This window comes from Apteryx rowi, unplaced genomic scaffold, assembly GCF_003343035.1.
Source record: "Apteryx rowi isolate R43461 unplaced genomic scaffold, aptRow1 scaffold_23, whole genome shotgun sequence".
NCBI classification, from domain to species: Eukaryota; Metazoa; Chordata; class Aves; order Apterygiformes; family Apterygidae; genus Apteryx; species Apteryx rowi.
Window position 1 is genome coordinate 2,994,676 of NW_020448641.1, and position 19,222 is coordinate 3,013,897.

General features: G+C 40.6%; 1 protein-coding gene across 1 annotated transcript in view; it reads right to left on the minus strand.

Annotated features, from left to right (window-relative positions):
- Positions 1–19,222, minus strand: part of DOCK1 (dedicator of cytokinesis 1) — a 311,442-nt gene that overhangs the window by 43,608 nt on the left and 248,612 nt on the right. The window contains exons 36-40 of the mRNA XM_026065688.1: positions 17,223–17,263; positions 16,213–16,303; positions 11,838–11,957; positions 3,427–3,516; positions 775–879 (exon numbers count right to left, since the gene is read on the minus strand). Of these exons, the coding sequence (XP_025921473.1) occupies positions 775–879; positions 3,427–3,516; positions 11,838–11,957; positions 16,213–16,303; positions 17,223–17,263 (447 nt within the window). The remainder of the gene's footprint in view (positions 1–774; positions 880–3,426; positions 3,517–11,837; positions 11,958–16,212; positions 16,304–17,222; positions 17,264–19,222) is intronic.

A 19,222-nucleotide genomic window follows, 5' to 3' on the forward strand; every position in this document is an offset into this window, starting at 1 on the left:
ACGTATTATTTCCATGTCGCAGACTACCAAGTAGAGGACATAGTCCAGAGACTCATGATACAGATGGAGTTTAGATGTCCCCCAGCTAACCACTAGCTCAACTCCGTAACAACCTCCGTATCAGTGGAAAAAATCTAAAACGATACTAGACTTTCATTACTGTCATGAACTAAGTGACCTGTTTCAAATAGACGCATGACTCATGAATATTTATGATAAAAGACTGCATTTAAAGATAACATGCACGTCTCCGTGTGTAACAACTCCTTTAAGTGGTCAACATGCAAAAAAACTTGCCACTAGCACGTAGAGAAAAGCAGCAGCAGTATACAAAGCTGACGCTGTGACATTCAGCTTCCATTTTAGAGACTGTGCTGGAAAGGACGCTCACGTGAAAACATGATCACGTACACAAAGACTTCTCTACCACTCACACCTACCTGTCAGGCAAAAACGACACCATTTCACATGGTGCTGGTTATTACCCTGTTTTACAGACTGGCAACATCTTCATTTCTAGTGCTGTGAATCCCGAAGAAGTATAAAGCATTGGGTATGTCYGAAGAAAACGCTTCTCTACAGAAAGTCTACTAATTTCATATTGGAAAAGAAAAACTAATGTCTGTTTTACAGAGCTCAAACACAACCACCATAGGCAAAGGAATGTCAGACAGACCGTAAATAACATACTGGTATCGGTAATTTCTCCAAATGGAGTAAAGGTTCCAAAGCAAGAGACCTGGCTATCATCCGTGGAAAAGGGTGAACACTTACCCGTATGAATGTAGGAAATCCCTGGCCGTAGTATCCAACAGCAAAATAATCTGGTTTAGGTCTTATCACTTTCACAATGTTTTCATAGAACTGGGCTTGCTTTCTCTGAAAAATAAATGGAAGAAACACACTTAATGACTCAAGCTTTAAAGCAGATTTCCTACGCTTAAGTTAGAGCTGAAATTCTAAGGTAACAGATGCCTCTTACTTGCCCCTTTTGGTTCACTTTTCTAACAGATATTAACTCATATTTTGCAATACCAGACTCTGTATCCATCCTTTTCGCGCTCATCTTGGTGAGCCTCAGCATTTAAYGCCGAGCTCCTGAGGAAGCTGCAGAAAYGGCAAGGCAGCCTCAGCTCCCAGCRGCGGGATGACGCCCCAAACACTGCGATTCCCACGCCAGGCGGGACCGGYGACACGCGCGGCACTCAGAGATTCACGAGCTACAACGCTATCAACTGCTTATTGCTCAAGTTAGTTCCTCTCCACGCTCCTGACTTCTCAGCTTTCAGCTGCTGCATTTCGTTACGTTTTTCTAGTATTTCCGTTCCACATTTACAACTATTTATTTGCATATGGAAAGCATGCAGTTGAAAATGGCAGAAAAATATAACTTTTGGAATAAATACAGACATGTCAGACACCATCTGTTTTCACAGTGGAATCCTTTATCTCAAATGATGAAATAATAACAAATGTACAGCTTCAAACGATCTGTTCATTAACTTATGTTTAGCCTATTGCATTCCATATGAGAATGAATTCCGATTTGGGGGCAGCTTTATTACTGCTCCCATAYGACAGATAACAGTAAATGGCAAGAAGACTACAAAGACCCAGATCTGCCATATATATCCCAGTTCACCTGTAGCAAAACTATTTTGTCTTTTGTGAATTGTCTCAGAGTCTAGTATTTAATATTGCTTGAACAAAAGAGACAATAGGGAGAACAGGAAGAAACAAAAAACTTTTAATTTTATTGTGGGGAAAAAAAGAGAGCTGGAACGCGCCAGTGAGAAGAGCCTGCGGGATACGTGAGACTGGAAACTGAATTTTGATCTTTCCCATATCATGGGTCAATGGTCAAGGCACTAGGGTATTAACCACTGATATGGGTCTCCCTCAGTTTCTCCTGCTAAATAAACACGTAAACTCAGTTCTTTGACAAGTACGAGAAGTGCGAGTTCTACATTTCCCGTGTTAGAAATGGGCGAGCTTCCTTTACATAGGCAAATGAGCTACATCGGGTTTATACCACTGCGTCTCCTGAAATTATTTCRCTTAATGTAAATAATGGCATATTTAGTGCATGAGAAAAAGGAAAAAAAATCCGTAACTCAATGGTTTTTGGCCATCATCTACAATGTACGAAGTGCAAAGTCAAGCTTCTGCTCTGAAGAATGGATAAAGTATGACAAAGAGCGGTTGCCTCAGTGACAAAGTTTTTCATATTTCCATTTGTAAGCAAAAGATGACGGAAAATTAACAAGAAGGGACTCGGACATTAGCTGCCTATTGGTGAATGATCATATCTGACACATGACCACAATTTCTAGCTGGAGAAGAACTTTTATATTGAAGGCAGCATATTCRATACTGAACGCAGCATCCTGGGCTCTGTGGCCAGCAGCACTGCCAGCAGACCAGCGAAGGCTCTTCTTGAATAATATAGCACCTACAAAATGCTCTGTCTGTACATCCTTCACCGCCTGGAGCAAAAAGCAACAGGAAACCAGGCTCCAGACCCATTGGCTAGGCAAACAAATACAGCCCAAAATAACCAAAAATAGTTAAAATGCCTGTTTACCAGAGAAAGAGGACCATCAAGAAGGGAAATAACAAAAGAAAAGGGCATGTAAAGGACTAAAGAAACCATAAAATTGGGAAGGGTGAGATTCACCTTTTTTCTCCAACAAATGCTTTTGGAGAGATGGCCCCTAGGCAATCTCAAGCTGAGCATCAGTGGACAAACAGGGTGCAATGACACCATGTTAGTGTCCAGCTAAAATAGACCAGGATAAAGCAGAGAAATAATTAAAAAGTTAAGGAAGAGGTACTCTGGTGAGTGCACAGGGGAAAAAAATGAGAACAAAATGTTTCAAAAATTTGAAAGCCAAAAATTTTCTGAAACAAACCGGAAACATGTACCGACTTGTGTGAATTTGGTGGAGAAGTTTGGCGTGAAAGTGACAGCTGCCATTTATCTCTTTGGAGCAGAGCACGCGAGAAAAGGGCGCAGGCAGAACGAATGGGTACCGGCAGGGCAAAAATAACTACCTCTAGACAGGAGTGCTTGGGGATTACTCATACCTAAAAAAAGAAACGTGAATGTGGAAAGACTTGAAAGAGAATGGGGACTTTTCATGTTCCCATCTATATTTAAATTCCAGATTTCCTTTTATATGCCAAATAAATCAGCTTAACATGATCGCAAAATTTTTCATCCAGGTTAAAAACATATATATCAATATATCCTTTTCAGACACTTCAGTGGTAGTCAATTAATCAGCATTTGTCCGAAAAAGCCAAACTAACCCTATGCTTTTGCATTTTATTAACATAAGATAAATTTTTAATATTATTCTAAAAGCATAGAAATTAAAACCTGAAAAATCTGTTACAGTGTCTATGTTATTTTAAAAAACCTACCAGTAGCTCGCTGAGTTGTTCATAATCAAACATTTCATTTTCATACTGTTCTGCAAGTTCTTTACCCAAGGCAATGGCCTCTTCCCACATCTGTTGGAAAAAAGCACAAAAAACAAACAAAAMCCCCCCTTAATTACATACATTAGTTAAATGACAAAATCAGAATAAAATAAATCTTAATAAAACACAGGAAAATGTATTGTGTCACATGCCTGAAAACACTATGCATAAGACGTGCCAAATAGTTGCGGGAGCTTTACCCACACACGTCTCTCTTGAATGCAAATCAAGCAAAATGATCAAATTATTTCAGAAATAAAACGACTCCTGCTAGCCCAACTAGAGATGCAGTAATGGGTAAACATGGCCTGCCCACCAAGAAACCCAGAACCTAGGACTTCAGATAAATGCTGTTGATTGATTATAGTCTATAATCACCCTACTCTCTCTAATATCTATAATGTATATTAGACAGGACAGGCAACTTGCAGATAKTGCTCTCAACAAATATTCATTATATTTCCATTGGCTCTTTTTCTTCTCTTGTTCTTCAACCATGAAATTCAGCAGCTGTCTCAACTGACCCAAAGTAATTTAACAATATCCTTCAGCTCTTCAGAAGCCAACAGTCTTAATGAGGAGCAGCAAGAATGTTTTTAAAGGTGTATTTTTCTTTTTTTTTTTTTGCTTTGAATGTAAAGCATCACTCCAAACCATAAAGGTGCTTAAATTAGCACACCAGGAAATCCAAGTCCAAACTTGACGGTCTGTCTCTGCTGCTGAATTTGGCTGGCGCTGCTGACCTCGCTTTGTAAAAAAAAATACGAGAGCTGGAATGAGTTATAAATCAATTTGTTTCATATTACTCTTCATCTTAAATTTAAATCCCTGTCCACACCACCTAATATTCTTCTCGCTATCATGCCACCCATTGCTCGCCTTGGTGAAATACAGAGAGACAGCTGTGGCTCCAAAGAGCGGGAGGCTGGAAGAGGGTTGAGGGAAAGGGCTGGACACGTTTCCCCATCACTCCCCAAAGACATCTGCCTTATGGGGGGGAGGGGGGATAAATAAATAAATAAGAGTTTCAGATAAAGCATCACCAGCTTTGTAGAGATGACAAGAGCTAGATGCTGGGAGGAGAGGAAAGGAGAGAGAATGGTGCTCCTGGGAAACCTTCATGACTGCAACCAATTCCTTGTGTCTGTCCCGTAGAGACCTGCTTTACCTCACTGCACAAACCAGAAGCATTCTACAAAAAAAAAAAAAAAAAGCCCAAAAAATCCCCCAAATACACAAATGAAAAAAAAAAATCCCATGGCTCAAAGCTAAAAATAATAAATGTTGGGTAAATTTTCTTTGCTTTTTGATCTACAAGTTGAAATCACATTTATTAGTCTTTCAGGAAAACTTGGGAAAAATAAGACTTTTAGGAAATTCCCTAATTCTAGACGCTGAGGATTTAAAAACCAAACCAAACCACTAAAGGTTCATAAGGCTCATGGTATTATTGTGACTGCCGGCAACACTGACCTTACCTGTGCACCAGCTAAGGGGTCGAACAGGCCACAGGGACACGTGGGTGATGCTCGCAAAGTCAGGGAAGGAAGAAAGAAAATATGGGCCAGGAACCTCCCCAGAAGCTGCTGGTATGTCTGAGTGAGAAAAGGGAGCTTCTGCCTCCTAAAGAATGCATTTTCTCCAACGGGACGGACGCTTGGGCAAATGGAAGTTGAACAGYGACCTAATTTGACACAGGAGCTCATGAGATGTTGCATCTGCTACCTGCATTAGCTTCTCTGTGACTTCAGGTGATATTTGACAGTTTATCTGATTTTTCTCATTTCTACAGCAGGGTTCACAATATTATTTTCCTAGGGAAGAGGACTGGAATGAGCACGAGTCACCCAATGTTTGTAAAGTGCTTCGAAGGTGAAAAAAGGCATCAGAATGCCTGGTTACAAGCACCAGAATGAGGCATCCACATGTGCAGACCATCACAGGGCAGTTTGTACGCTCGGCAGCACAACTTTTGAAAAATGGAAGGTTTGCAAAGTTTTTACCCAGACTATATGTCTAATCTAGAATGATGATACAGAAATATATTTTTATCTCTAAACAAAAATTAACATGACTTTAAGAGTGAAGGAATATTTAGGGAAAAAATGAGCACATTCTTACATTTTAGGCTAGGTTAATTTTGGCTCAGAGGAGCAACATACTACCACTTTATAGAAAGTAAACGAATATTCATAGTTGTTTGATAAGTCAGCAAGTGAACCCTTTTAAAAATCATTTAACCTTTCTTCACTTTGAATGCCGCCTCCTTTTTAACTTCAGTCATCCATAACTTCTTTTGCACATTTTCATTTCAAAGAAAACGGCRCTGCCGTAATTTTCATTGCATCCGTTTGCTCTTTGCACGCTCCAAATTTAACTAGTCGCCCTCCAAAACAGAAGCACTTCTGCTCCCTCTGCCTTTGAGGGAAACATTCGTAGATGATCCGAGTCAAGCAGCTTCGTGGCGAACAGGATTTGAAATAAATGGTAGTCTGTATAATTTTAGAGTCGCACCAACGTTGCACCTGCTGCGTTGTACCTGCCACCACAGATGTCCGCAGGTAGCGCAGGGATGCTAAAGACGATGAAYGCTCACGCGCGACTTGGAGGCGAGGTGGGATGCGGAGCTGCCCCTTGGCTGGGAGGCAGCAGGCTCAGTTCTACCCCTGGCTCCGCCACCGATTAAATTACGACTCTGACAGAACTACATCTTTTTTGTGAATTTTTTCCCCTTCCCATCCCTGCCAGTCAAGCCTGTAAACACTCCAGCGCAGAGGCTGTGTTTTTGCAGAGCCGAGCAGAAGGAGCCTCCCCCACCTTGATCAAAAGCTTTAGATGTTCCTGAATATAAATATTAATAATGAATTTTATAAATGCTGCAGACCAGAGAGCCTAAAAAATGTATCCTCAAATTAAATATGATATAGATTTAGTTTATCTTGAATACACACCCAGGAGTCGCACAATCCTAGCATTCTTCCATTTAATAACCATTCCATTATCTGTAACTGTAGCTGAATAGGAAAAAAACCCCAGATACTATGAACAGCATTTGTTTCTGACTTAAATTACTGAAATTACTTTTAATAAAATTCTCTAAAAGTTAGTTTACAAGTTATACTAATTATATTCTGTCACGTCACTTTTAAATGGAATGCTTTCAGCCATAAATCGCAGATAAAACCTTTTTTTTGCTATTATGCTACAAATACGTGACAGAACTGCCCAACTACGGGATAAGATTCTTTCAATTTTTGCCTATGTCTAAACTTCCTCCAGCCACGGAATTTGAGCAAAGGACCCACTTTTTGCTGTTACTACTTCTTAAAAATGCTGCTCTGCTCCAGCATCTCTGTTYTGAAATCCAATTGTCCAGTTCAATCCCGCGAAGGAGCAGTGAGGACTCGTATTATAAGACTCAATTTGTAAAATGTCAAGTGCCCTGAACTTCCAAGGTCCACAAGTCAATTAAGCACTTGGCTTTTCTCTATATCGTTTGTCCAACTGGACTAAAACACYTGCAGTGTTGCTGTGCGGAGAAACAGGAAAATAAAACTAAACCCAGTAATTTATTTTTAACATCACAAAGCAAACGGRAACAGTGCGTTTAAAATACCCTGGACAATCCTCTGCAAAATTTCTCTATTTACTACAGAGCAAATTTATTCAGGTGAGGACAGCGTGGTTGTGGCAAAGGATTCTGATAAATGAAATCTATATTCTTGAAGGTCAGTAACTCCCCATCTGCTGCCTCACAGATTTCCCACACTGGAACTTTTCCCAGGTTTGCCTAGGACATGGCAGGTCTTCTGGAGGAACGAGCCGCACAGGGAGCTACAACACGGGATTTCTGTGATGTACAACTCATTAATGCAAGAAACAATTTATCTAGAGAGGGTACAAGCGAAAGGTTTGTGATATTGGAAGAAAAATGCTTCTTTTATGCTGAAAGCATAAGAAAAATGTGCATAACCTAAATTTAGGTGTGTGGACACAGGCTGCAAATTTTTATGGGGAAGACTTTGAAGATGCAGAAGGAGATCTTTCCATGGAAAAATTTGCAGTATAATTTATTTTTGAAGTTCAGATTACTCGTTGCCCAGAAAGAACTGCAGTGTCCAACTTCATTTTTGAGTTCCTTAATAGCAGGAACGGAGGATCTTAGGATAGTTTTTAGCTCCTGCTGAGTTAATGGCCAATAAAAATGAAATATTCAAGGATAAGAATATTATCATGCAGCAYTTTGAAGTATTAGGGGAATTATAAACACTGTCTAAACTTCAGATAATATTAGATAACTGTTATGAAAGCTTAATATTCTTAATGAAACATTAAAACAACATATTTTGCTGTTGCTAGCACTGTATTTAAGAGGTGCCAGATGGTTGGAAACCCTTTAAAACAACTTGCTGCATGCACTTGGAAGGTGATCACACACTGCATCTTTGATCTCTGAAGCCAGGCTGCTCTCTGCATGGGCGTAAGATCTGAAGCGGGATAGAAGCTGGACGTAAGCCTTGCACTGACGCTTTGCGAGCCGGTGAGTTTCTCCAGTATCCTGTTAGCTGGAAAAAAAAGGCTTTTCTTGCCACATCCCATGAACTGGAAAAGGCATTTGAAGGCAAAAGCACAGCATTTACTGAAAATTTTCAAATATTTGGTGTTTTGTGGCTCCAGCAAAACAGCAAAAGCTTTTGGGAAGGGGGGGGCAAAGGGAGCAGTGTGCAGTTATTTGTTTTTTCCTCTCTGGGACGAGCGCTCTCAATTTCTGAAGTAGCCGTGGAAAACGGCTGATTTACGGACTGCGGCAGCCAGCGGCAAACTCGAACCCCGCTGCCGTTTGTACGTTTTACTGCRAAGGAACCAGAAGGCTGCTGCTTCCTTTAGGGCTGCAGAGACCGCCCAAGTCTGCTCATAAGTGATACCTCTGTCAAAGACACTACGCTACTTCCTGGCTCCGGGAATATATTAGCATTGACTAACACCAGCGGTTCCACACAGGCGGAATTTCGCCCCACCTCCCTTTATTACTGCCACTATTCTTCCTTCTCATCACGATAYGCTCAAGCCTAGCAATTTTCAGCCAAGTCCCTGGATTAAGGGCTTTATTGGAAATTACAAGGCTTCAGCAAAACATAGTAAGAGCAAACACTTCGGAGCGGTTCAAAGGATAAGTTAGACTGCAGTGATAAATGTGAAGATAAAGCTTTTAAGGACAAAAGCCCAGAGAGATGAAGATGAGACGGAAAAGTGCAACACAAAGAAGGGGAATGAATGATCTAGGGGAGAAAGAAAACTATTATTTTGGAAAGGAGGGGCTTAGAAGGGTAATGAAAAGAATTACTGAAAAAGGAATCAAATCCGTAAAGTAGGAGAGCAAAATAAAGAAATTATATCTGTAAATGGTAATTTAATAAGGGTTAAGGATGTGCTTCAGCTTTATAAAATACTGTTTTCAGGACTGAAGGTCAAATATAAGTCAAAAYGCAAGACTGCTAAGAAAAATCTATTAAAAATAAAAATCAGAAGGAGGAATACTAAATGTGTCTCAGACTACAAAAGGAGGATATTCACGGCAAAGGCTAGTCTTCTCAGCCAAAACGCTATTCAGTGAAAGCCCCCACTCAGGCTTATTATATTCTGAATTTCTCAGCTACTTCTGGTCTAGAAGAGGTATACTTCTGTGTATAGCGAATACGAACGACTACGCCTTCCCGCAAATTCACCCCACCGTGAATGTGAATTTTGGGGGAATACRTTTCCTGGTTGTTCTACACAAGGAAAATGCTCTGTGGATTCCTCCTGGGAAAYTACTGCGGTACCAGAGAAGGATCGTGATTGTCGGGAGGTTGAACTATGTCTCCCGTTAGAAAAAACGCCCGTGTTTTAATCCCAAGTGTTGCCTTTCGGGAGGCCCCTCTCCTCCATTCCTCCTACGCTGTGTTGCTGATCACGTCCACCTCTCCCCTCGAGTCCTCCGCTTCCCATCAGTCTCGCAGGTTGGAGGGGAAGCAGAAGGAGAGGAGTTCTCACAACTGCTTCAACTGGAAAACAAAAATTATGGAGCGCCTGTAAAAGCCTGGAAGCAGCTCTGCGCTCCCCAGTGTAAAAAGGCCTTTTGCTAACATCTCTTATAGCTTTATGGGAAGAGAAAGCAAGTGGTAGGATCAACGCGGAGGGAAGCGTCGGGCGGAGACAGCTGGGCAAGTCTGGTAAAGGACATGAATGGGTTAGTGCATCTGGCAGCAGTATTCCAAAAACGCCCAGCAAATGCTATTTCAGGTGTGTTACTGATCATGGCATGGCACAGTTTAAGCAACTGCTGGACTAAATTTGCAAACTGCGTTGGTAAATGTAAAAAGTTGATCTRACCTCATGCGGGCACATCCCAAAGGAGAGGAGTGTCTTAATTCTCAGAGGAAAAATACCTTAATTCTACTGCAGAAACTTCAGCTTTGAACTTCCTGACTTTTGAAAATTCATGGAAGATATTCATATTCTCAGTGCATATTGATTTTTTTTTCTTTTCATTGAAGGATATGAAAAATTCTGTTATCACCACCTCAGCTGATCAGGAAAAGAGTGCTTTAAAAAGGAACTGTTTGCTCACAAAAAAAATTAAGCAGGAATCCTATGGCCTAAATTGTGCAGAGGAGATGGGATTAAGCAACTACAGTGGTTCCCTTGATCTCACAATAAATACAGTATACAACCAAAATAATACATTTTACAATAATGAAGACTGTTTATCTAAATATGAGGGAAAGGGGTAGGCGCAGCACTTTCAGTGCTGTTTCTTTTGCAGGTAGACAGATCCTTCCCTTATTTCTAGCTGTACAATCTGAAAAAAAATTAAGAATGGTTTCTCGGTCTAACAACGCTCTCTCGAGCGTGGATGCCTTGCTGTGTAATGGGGCACCCGATGAAAAGTAAGCAGCAGGTATTTTGCCTGCTGTTTATATAAACAGCTCATTAGTGCTATCAGCAGAAATGGGCGCATACAACCTTAAGACAGACTGTTTTCGGTACAGATGAAAAGAAACCATAGCTTTTAATTTACAGCTAAAATGCAGCGGCCTGGCGTTCAGCAGAGCAATTCCCATCCACTGTACACTAGCACCAGAAAAGAGTAACTGCAAACCTATAAAAATGTAAAACAACAACGTAAAGATATGCAACTTCTGCCTTTTCCTTTCAAGAGAGGAGTGTAATATTAAAATCAATCTACTTTYAAATCACATATGACCCAAATTATAATTAGGTTCTTCTTCTTAACAGTTGTTAAGGGTTAGTAGGAGTTTTCTGGAAAGCAGAAGTGTGTCATGGAAGTAAATGCTATTCCTTGTACATGCACAAAGACACCTGGCACAGTTACAGGACTTAGTCACACTTGTCCTGTTTGAATAGCCCGGCTCGATGGCAATCTAGAATTAAAATTTGTTAGCATCATTTAGCAACCATTTCTAAACATAGCATTAAGATAAGGTATAGCATTTGACCTTTTAAACAAAGTTTCTATCAAAATGCTAATATGACTTGGCTAAAAACTCACTTGGTAATATGAGGTGGTTGGATAACATTCAAGTTCTCCCAGAAAATGACATTTTCGTTTGCACTACATTGATGCAACAAAAATTGCTTTTAAAAACCTGAGTTCATGTTTCTGAAATATTCTGGTGCAGAAATGTCCACCCTATATTTAAACATTTTGTGCGTGAAATGTCCAAACACGGATATGTCTCTAATTCTTTCTGTCTATGGAGCTACAAGCCCTCACCGTTGTGGACAGGTAACACCAATACCCACCCCTTCCCACCATGCGACGTCAAATCCAAACTCGTCCTGCAAAAAAGAAGCACTTGCAAAGAAATAGTCTCATGTGATCATTCTCTCCTCCACCTTCTTACAGTACGAAGCAGACAGGCATCCATTCTCCGAGGGAATTATTTTGCGTACGCAAGAATAAGCAAGGGCAGCTGAAGCACTAGCCTGAATAGYTGTAATAGCACTGGCTATTGCAATTGCCAAAGAAGATAAGTTCCCCCAAATGAGATGCATCACTACTTACTTTTCCCCCCTCTCCATAGCATCATATGCACATACATTTATCCTTAACACAGCACTTATAAATGTACCATTGATTCTTCTTTTTACTATTACTTTTTTGGTATTATTATCTTTAAGTGCTAGCGGGCAGACTGTTTAAATAAAACACTCCAAATCATAACTTGTAAGAAGTTTAAAGCTCCCTGAAGGTCACTTGGTGCAAGCTGTGTTTACTGTTTGACTTCCAGTTAGAAAAAAAAAAAAAAGCAATGAAACGTATCTGGACTTTTTTCTTCCCTTTTTACCTTGCCCTTGTCAAAGTAATGGATAATTTCTTGATACAGCTGATCTTTCAACTGTCCTTGAGTAGCTGCCTGGTATCCGTCCCGCTGGGTAAGGTGTGCTGCACATGCTTCTTCCGACCACTAAATAATACAGGAAGAAAGAGRGGAAAAATGAAAGCAGATCAAAAGTGATGAAATGGGGCAGTAAAATTAGGCTAATTAAAATACACATTTTGATTTTAAAAAGTGATACCGCAGCTAATGCAATAGCCGAGATTTTACTGCAGTTGTGTAATTTGATTCCTTGGGCACAAGGATCATTTATTTGAATGCTGTAATTAGAGGCTAATTACACATATCAGCTAAAAGGAAACTTTTTGAAGTGGTCTCCTCTCCTCCCCAACGCATTCGATTAGACTGACCTTGGACTGCCGATCGGCACAGCCTRCTAGGTATCAAATCAGCATTAGCAGGTTTTTGCTGGGAGAAACCCTGAAGCCAAGCTGCATCAATGCAAGCGGAAAGGGCTGTAGACATGGCAGTTAAAGAGCTAAGCTCCACCGGGAATCTCTGGAGGCATGGAAAAGAGCAACCAAAATTATAAAGCCTGCWCGTCGTTGGAYGCTCTTGCTCTTCCAGMTTGCTGGARGACTTGACCACGAGAYGAACCCTGAAGACCGTGGGAGTAAAYAACTACCACTGTAGGTTCACTGACYKCCTAGATCCAAGCRGACCGAGTAATTCCCTAGGGCTTTCCCTCTAACACCGGCATATTCGAGGGTCTGGTGAGGGAGGGCWCAGCCAAAACCGCTGGACTCCAGTATTGACACCAGCTCTTCCTCCTCTCTCTTCCCTCCATCCRCTACTATTCCCTAACTGGAGATGAGACAATACGGAGTTTCTCCCTGCTCGGGATGCTAATAGTATATCCTGCCTTTACGTAGCTACCTATGTGCACAAAGCTGGCAGGAAATTAATACCTTCGAGGCTCACAAAACTCCATCAAATCAAGTGGAATTTCTCACTGATCGCAAAAGAGCCTGGGACAGGAGCTCCAATGTGACTTGTTGCCTTAAGAAACCAAGTTAAAAAAAAATTTAAGAAATTAAAAGAACTGCCCCCTTCCTCCTCTAAAGAGCAAAGCCGCCATAGAAGGAAGATTGCCCACGGAAATAAAATGGTACAGCTTCCAGACAGGAACAAACCCATACAAGGATCAGCAATTTGCAGATTTATTCACGGAATTAGTCAGTGCTGTTATATCATCTAGTTTTAGCTCCTGTATATGACATTTTGCCTAATTACTTCTTYATTTGGCCAAGATTTTTGTGCCTGAATAAAGTATAATTTATGTCTGGCTACAGTATATCTTACAAAATCGTATTTTGTCTTTTTGTGGAAACAAGGAGGAATGAGAACTACACCCCAGCCCCGGGCAGCGTCTGCCAGGGGTTACGCGCTGTCTGATGTAGATGTGTCTTGACTACAGTTCTGAACTTTTCGTTCCTATCTCAGCTGCCTTAGAAAGCTCTGCAATATTATTTTCTTCCCCTGAAAACAGTCATGCGACGCAAATCAAGTTGATCTCTTTTTGACAGGCCAGCCAGAGAAAAATTTCCCACTGACAGAAACTTTCTCCAGTTCTTACGSTGTTTATGGTTCACTCTTAAACCCTTTCCAATTTTTAACCCGTCTTTAAAAATATGCACATAAAATAACACTACAGTAGCTATCCCACCRCTGCTGTCTGCACAGGTGAAAGCCTCTTGCTGTTCCTCCTCCCTGCTCACATGTCCGGAGTCCCGTCGCTGTCCCCGGCCTTGGCATTCTCAAAAGCCCTAAGTCTTGACCCAAACGTGATCCCATTAAAATCCATGAGATGAAAGACAYGCCAATGCCGTGCGCCACTGAAAAACCTGTCCTCAAGCTGTGCCAGAAAAATCCGGGGGCACTCGATAGCTTCCAGTTAGACACCCCAATACTGAGGCCACAGGGCTTCTTGCTGCTACTCCGGAAGCAACACCGAGCTCCTCCGGCCACTGCTAACTCATGGTAATGACAGGATATTGTTTTAGATAGATCGATATCCACTTATCATGAAGGACCTCCAAATTATAACATATGTGTATTTACGGATAAACACATAATATTCTCCTGAGTTTTGAGAAGGCAGGATAAATACTACCCTTATGTTTCCCATCTTCTATTGATTTGCATTGGAAGAGAAGAAAACTGGATTTATTTTGGATATTTATTTCAGGTAAATAAAGGGAGTAAATTAAGATACTCATCCAGTCTCTGAAGACATGCTGCAAGAAAGAAAAATTGGCTAAACTCTAATTTAAGGTCATATAAAGAATATCGATTAAAGAATTCAGGACATAATGGGTAAAAGTCAGAATGACATTTTATGGCACTGTTCGTTCCATCATTTTCAAGCAAATGCGGCACCTATAAAAGGGAAGGCTTTATCTTGTCTAAAAGGTTCATTCATGCAAGGCGTGATAAGCAAGTATTATGCAGTTTGTCGGTCCCGTTTTACATTCCTCCTGGGAATAGGAGAGAGCTTTCGGCTCACAGGATCGGCTAGTTACTCATTCAAACTTCTTCCCACAGGCAGCTCACCGGACCTCTCTGGGCGACTGAAGGTGTCAAAGTCCTCTCCTCAACCCTCCGCCTCCCCGAGACATGTCGCGGCAKAGAAAATTTCATGACCAAACAAGTAACTCCCAACTGCCCCTGCTTTTAGTAATATTAATAATATTAATATTGCTACAGTGCTTTTATGCGCCAGATGAATCTTACTGATGTTTCCCTTGTGTTGCAATCCTCAATCAGTTTTAGAACAGAGTGAATATATTTCAAAGTGTCTTAATTTAACTTGTAGAGGTATGATTTGCACCATATTTAGTCTTATTGCAGTTTGGATGCAGTTTACGCAGTGCTGAAGCAAAATAATTCTCAATGCATCCTTTAAACATACTTCATTCCACTCCTTCCACTGCAACTTTTCCAAATAGATTTTTTTAATGCTAACATTCCTCTTGAGATTGCTTAGAATAAATCAAAGATTGCTAAGAATAATTTGCTGCACAGAATGGAATAAAATCCCTCGAAGAAAGGAGGTACCGTTAGCATAGCTTCTGCAGTAATACATATGGCTTGCAATACACGTGCCATTGGCATAAGAAACAGGTAAAGGGGAAAATGCGGCTCTCGCTAATTCTGTTTTTGGGTGTCTGCCCGCTTACGAGCGGCGCCGCTCGGCCTCGGGCTGCGCACAAGGAACTGGGTGGCCAAACCGCCCTCCGGGAGGACGCAGAGAGCTGCAGGTGTCCCCGGAGAGGGAGAGGGAGATTTCACTGTGGGCGGCTGGAGGGGTGAAACGGGGCTAAAACAAATGCTTCAGAAAACACCGACTCTTACAAAATTTAGATTTCTGCTTTTCTATCAACTGTTTTTTTAAAGCCTAAAGATAAAACTCGCTGCTACTAATTTAGTGGGGTGACGTCGCTATATTGAAGATGCGATTTCAAAACAAAACGCCTGCTATTAAGTACCGCTGAAATCCTTCTAAGTGACACCGCAGGGGACATGGTTGGCACGTGCTCCGATATCTGTGACACAGCTGTGTCATCGAGCTGCAAGTTTTAGACAACTCCACATACAAAAACATGTTCAGTGAAATTTCTGCAGGCTCAAACATGGCTGATTGCCACTATATAGTGTTAAAAACTCAAATGCTTTATTTAGATGCACCATGTATATACACATTGTATATTTACAATTTTATTTATATTGCTGTTCTTCATGTAGGTTACACCAAGACRTTCTGCGAAGAATAGCAATACGGGTATGTCTCTAAGAGTATTGTAAACTGCCTATCACTGCATTAACAGTAGATRCACCTTTTAAAGGCATGAACGTGGAAAGAGACCACTTGAATTGCTCTTTATTGTCCCAAATCRAAACTAAATTTACAGATCCCTAACGGCACCCAAGGGCAGTCTCTTCAACTCGCCTGCACTACTGCTGCAAAAGCAGCCGGTGGACGGCTAGTTTACTGCAATACATGCTTAGATGCTTCCACAGATTACATAACTGTCCTATTTAAAAGTATTTTACATTACAGCTGGCTTTGTAATTTAACCTGTGGTCTCTACTTGATTGCACTTCTGCTCATTTTAGATCAAGATCAGCAAACYGTGCTCTGATACACTAATGACAGAGGGTTGACTTTTGCCTCGGCATGCATTAAGCGTGCAATAATACACAACTGCGAAGGAAGAAGCAAAGCACAGATAGTTAATCAGTTCCCAAAACCGAAGAAACAATTCTGCTATTGGTTACTGGTAACCAGTGATTTCCAAAACTTCCAGTGTGTTTCAGTATTCACCTTAAGAAGCTTTGCATGCAGAAGTAATGTGTAGGCAGCTTCCGTATAGTTGTCGCATTCTTTGTGCAGGTCACACAGTTTGTACAAATACCTACAAGTAACACAAGCATTGGTTCTTAAAATGCAACAGTATAATTTGTTTTGCAGATCACAAAAGTTAAATTCTATGCTTAAATAGCTAAACATATCTGGGATTATTTAAAGCTCCTATTTTGGTGTTTCAGACAACCTTTTCAGACCATTTGCATTTCTATTGCGTTTTTCTTCCGATACCTATAAATGACTTGTGAAGAGTAACGAATTCAATACAGATTTAAGTAGTATTGTTCTATTATTCTAATTGTTCAGAYATGGGGATAGATCCAGGTCTTGCCCCTTAATTTCAGTATCATCATTCCCCTGGAAGGGGATTCTCTTCACTTGTTTTTTTTTCCCCAAAGTTAAGCAGCGTCTGAGAATGAATTCATGAATAATATTTAGACACCAAAAATAGCAGTAAAAACACAAGCATCATCGTTTTAGCACATCGGCCTAGCTAATTTTAAGCCAAAGTAAAAATAGAGGACTAGGAACCCTGAGGTTTACAAAAAGCACGACAACATATTACCATTTTTACTTCRTACGAAAAATAGAATTTGAAAGGTTGCTAAAAGTTTTAAATTTAAAATAAGTATCAGTCATCGTATTGATAGTGCTTTTTCTTCCCCTCCAACAGTCATATGTTTTGTAAGTCACCAGAAAGTAAAATTATTTCTTTCTTAATTTTACTTATTTTCTTTATAAAGGCATCATAATAAAATTGAAGAAGTTAGAAAAGGGATACAAAAAAAAAGCTCAGGAGTCTAAATTCTAACGCTCACTGTTCTCAATGTACATAAGCCCCAGTACAGGTATGCTTTTCATTACTTCTTCCCCTCCAACCCCCAAATGATTGCTTAATAGAAACATAATTTTCTCCAATTACGCTACAGTAAGTCAAGCAAAATTTGTCAGTGGTCATGTTTACAAACCTGATGTACATTTCTTCTCTCTCAATCTCTTTGTAGAAATTCTGAAATGCAAAATAATTTTGTTACAAGGTCTTTGATTTCACAGTCAGAAATCTACACAGAACATRCTCTAAATTAAAAATTCACAATTGCATAACGTCAGTCTCAAAACTGCAAAATGAAATCTGCCTCCAGCGATAGAACACAACTTATTTAACTCACAAAAGCTAATGCTGTGATGATGTTTCATGATGTAGCATATTAGGGCTTATGTTTCATTGCAAAGGTTAAGAATTTGCAAGCAGAGTGTTGCTAGAAATTGCTGCTGGCATTTGCAAGTCACACACCATTAACCACTCGCAATTGAAATTTGGTAATGTACAAAGCCCTAACTTTTAAGTAACTGTTGTACTATGGATTTAAAACTCGAAACCTTACTTGAGTAATACATCATCTGCTCTTGGATTCTAATATTTTCTTTGGAAATAGAAAGTTAGAATAGCGTTATTTATGTGGTTTCATATGCCACACATCATCATCGCCTGCCCRTAAGACTTGTCTGAATGCCTCTGGTCTTGAGACAAACTAGTTAACACTACAAATACTGTAAATACAAGATATGATAAATTGGGCAAGATATTAAAGGCACTTCTGAATCTAATTTGAAGTTTGCCTTGAAAAGTTAAAATGTATCTAAGAAAACAAAACAGACAGAAATTTATCCTTCACTGAATTAGGATAAATTTAAACAATAAATAAATCAGCCTGGGTAGCCACTACCACATGAGTAAGTCCAATATAGAGCTGTTCCCGTCGAAGAGAACCGCAGCAATATGATCAATACCATGTGCTGCTTCGCAAATGACTCGTAACGAAGCGAATGTGCCGTTATAGTTGGCATACCCGCTCGCTTCTTGGGAGCTCTGCTCTAAAGACACACCGAACCAAACGAAACCATCCTCGCCTGGAATTTCTGCAGTCTGCTTTTCATTATTTGTGGGGTCTTTGGGGTTTTTGTGTTTTTTGTGTTTTTTTTTTTGAAGTAGAAGAGACTTCTGTGTTGCGGGAAATAATAGTGTAGAACCATTTTATCCGAACGCTGCCGGCCAGCTGCCCTGTCCTTCCGATGCAGCTCGGGAAGCAGCATTAAATCAGCAAGAATTGGGAGAGGCTTGGGCAGCTGTTTGGCACTAACATGCGTTCAACTTAACATGGCTCCATCTTCCCCCCAAAACCAGCGTCTGTTGTTGCCCCTTCTTTGGAAAAACAAACTAAAAAACCAATCGCAATTCCTGATTTGATGCCTCTGCGCCCTCTCCCACCCTAACGGAGCCCGTTTCAGCGGGGCACGAAGGCTGYGCCGCACGCGCCGAGGACGTTTGCACTGCTCGCAAGCGCTAAAGCTGCCAATCATTTACCCGGATCCTTCCAAACCGGCCTCGATGAAACCTCGCAGCCGTATCGCATTAGGCCACAAATGCTGTGCGCCACAAGTTTAAACAAAATAAAGCAGAAAAAAAATCTAATTTAACCAGTACCAGCTTAGAGGGCTCTAAAATGTATTTTAACATAATTTTTCCACAGGGGTTCATTTTGCGCTAGTAAAATCTCATATTCTAATGCTTCCACAGGAAAGCATGATGTGTGTCTCGTGAGGAAAACTGCCTGCTGCTCCCAGTTCTGCTTCAAACGGACAAAAGTTTATCCGGTCTTTAACTTGACAGCGACCCAGACTAGCAGATCTAAAGTAGATTCTCCAGCATTTCTGGAACTTAGAGAAGGAAATGTCATGCTAGTGAGGAAAAAACTCCAACTTTTTCCTCTTTGAATGAAATCCTAACACTCAAATTTGTTCAAAAACTCTGAATACTGAAGCTGAGCCGTAAGCAGAATATAAACGGGATTCTAAAAACTGTGATAAAGACAGGAGTAAACTGCATATTACCCCATCATTTTGCATGTGGAAGTATTTTTCTGTATTAACAGCAAGTACCAAAAACCAGCCCTCAAAGATTAGGCCC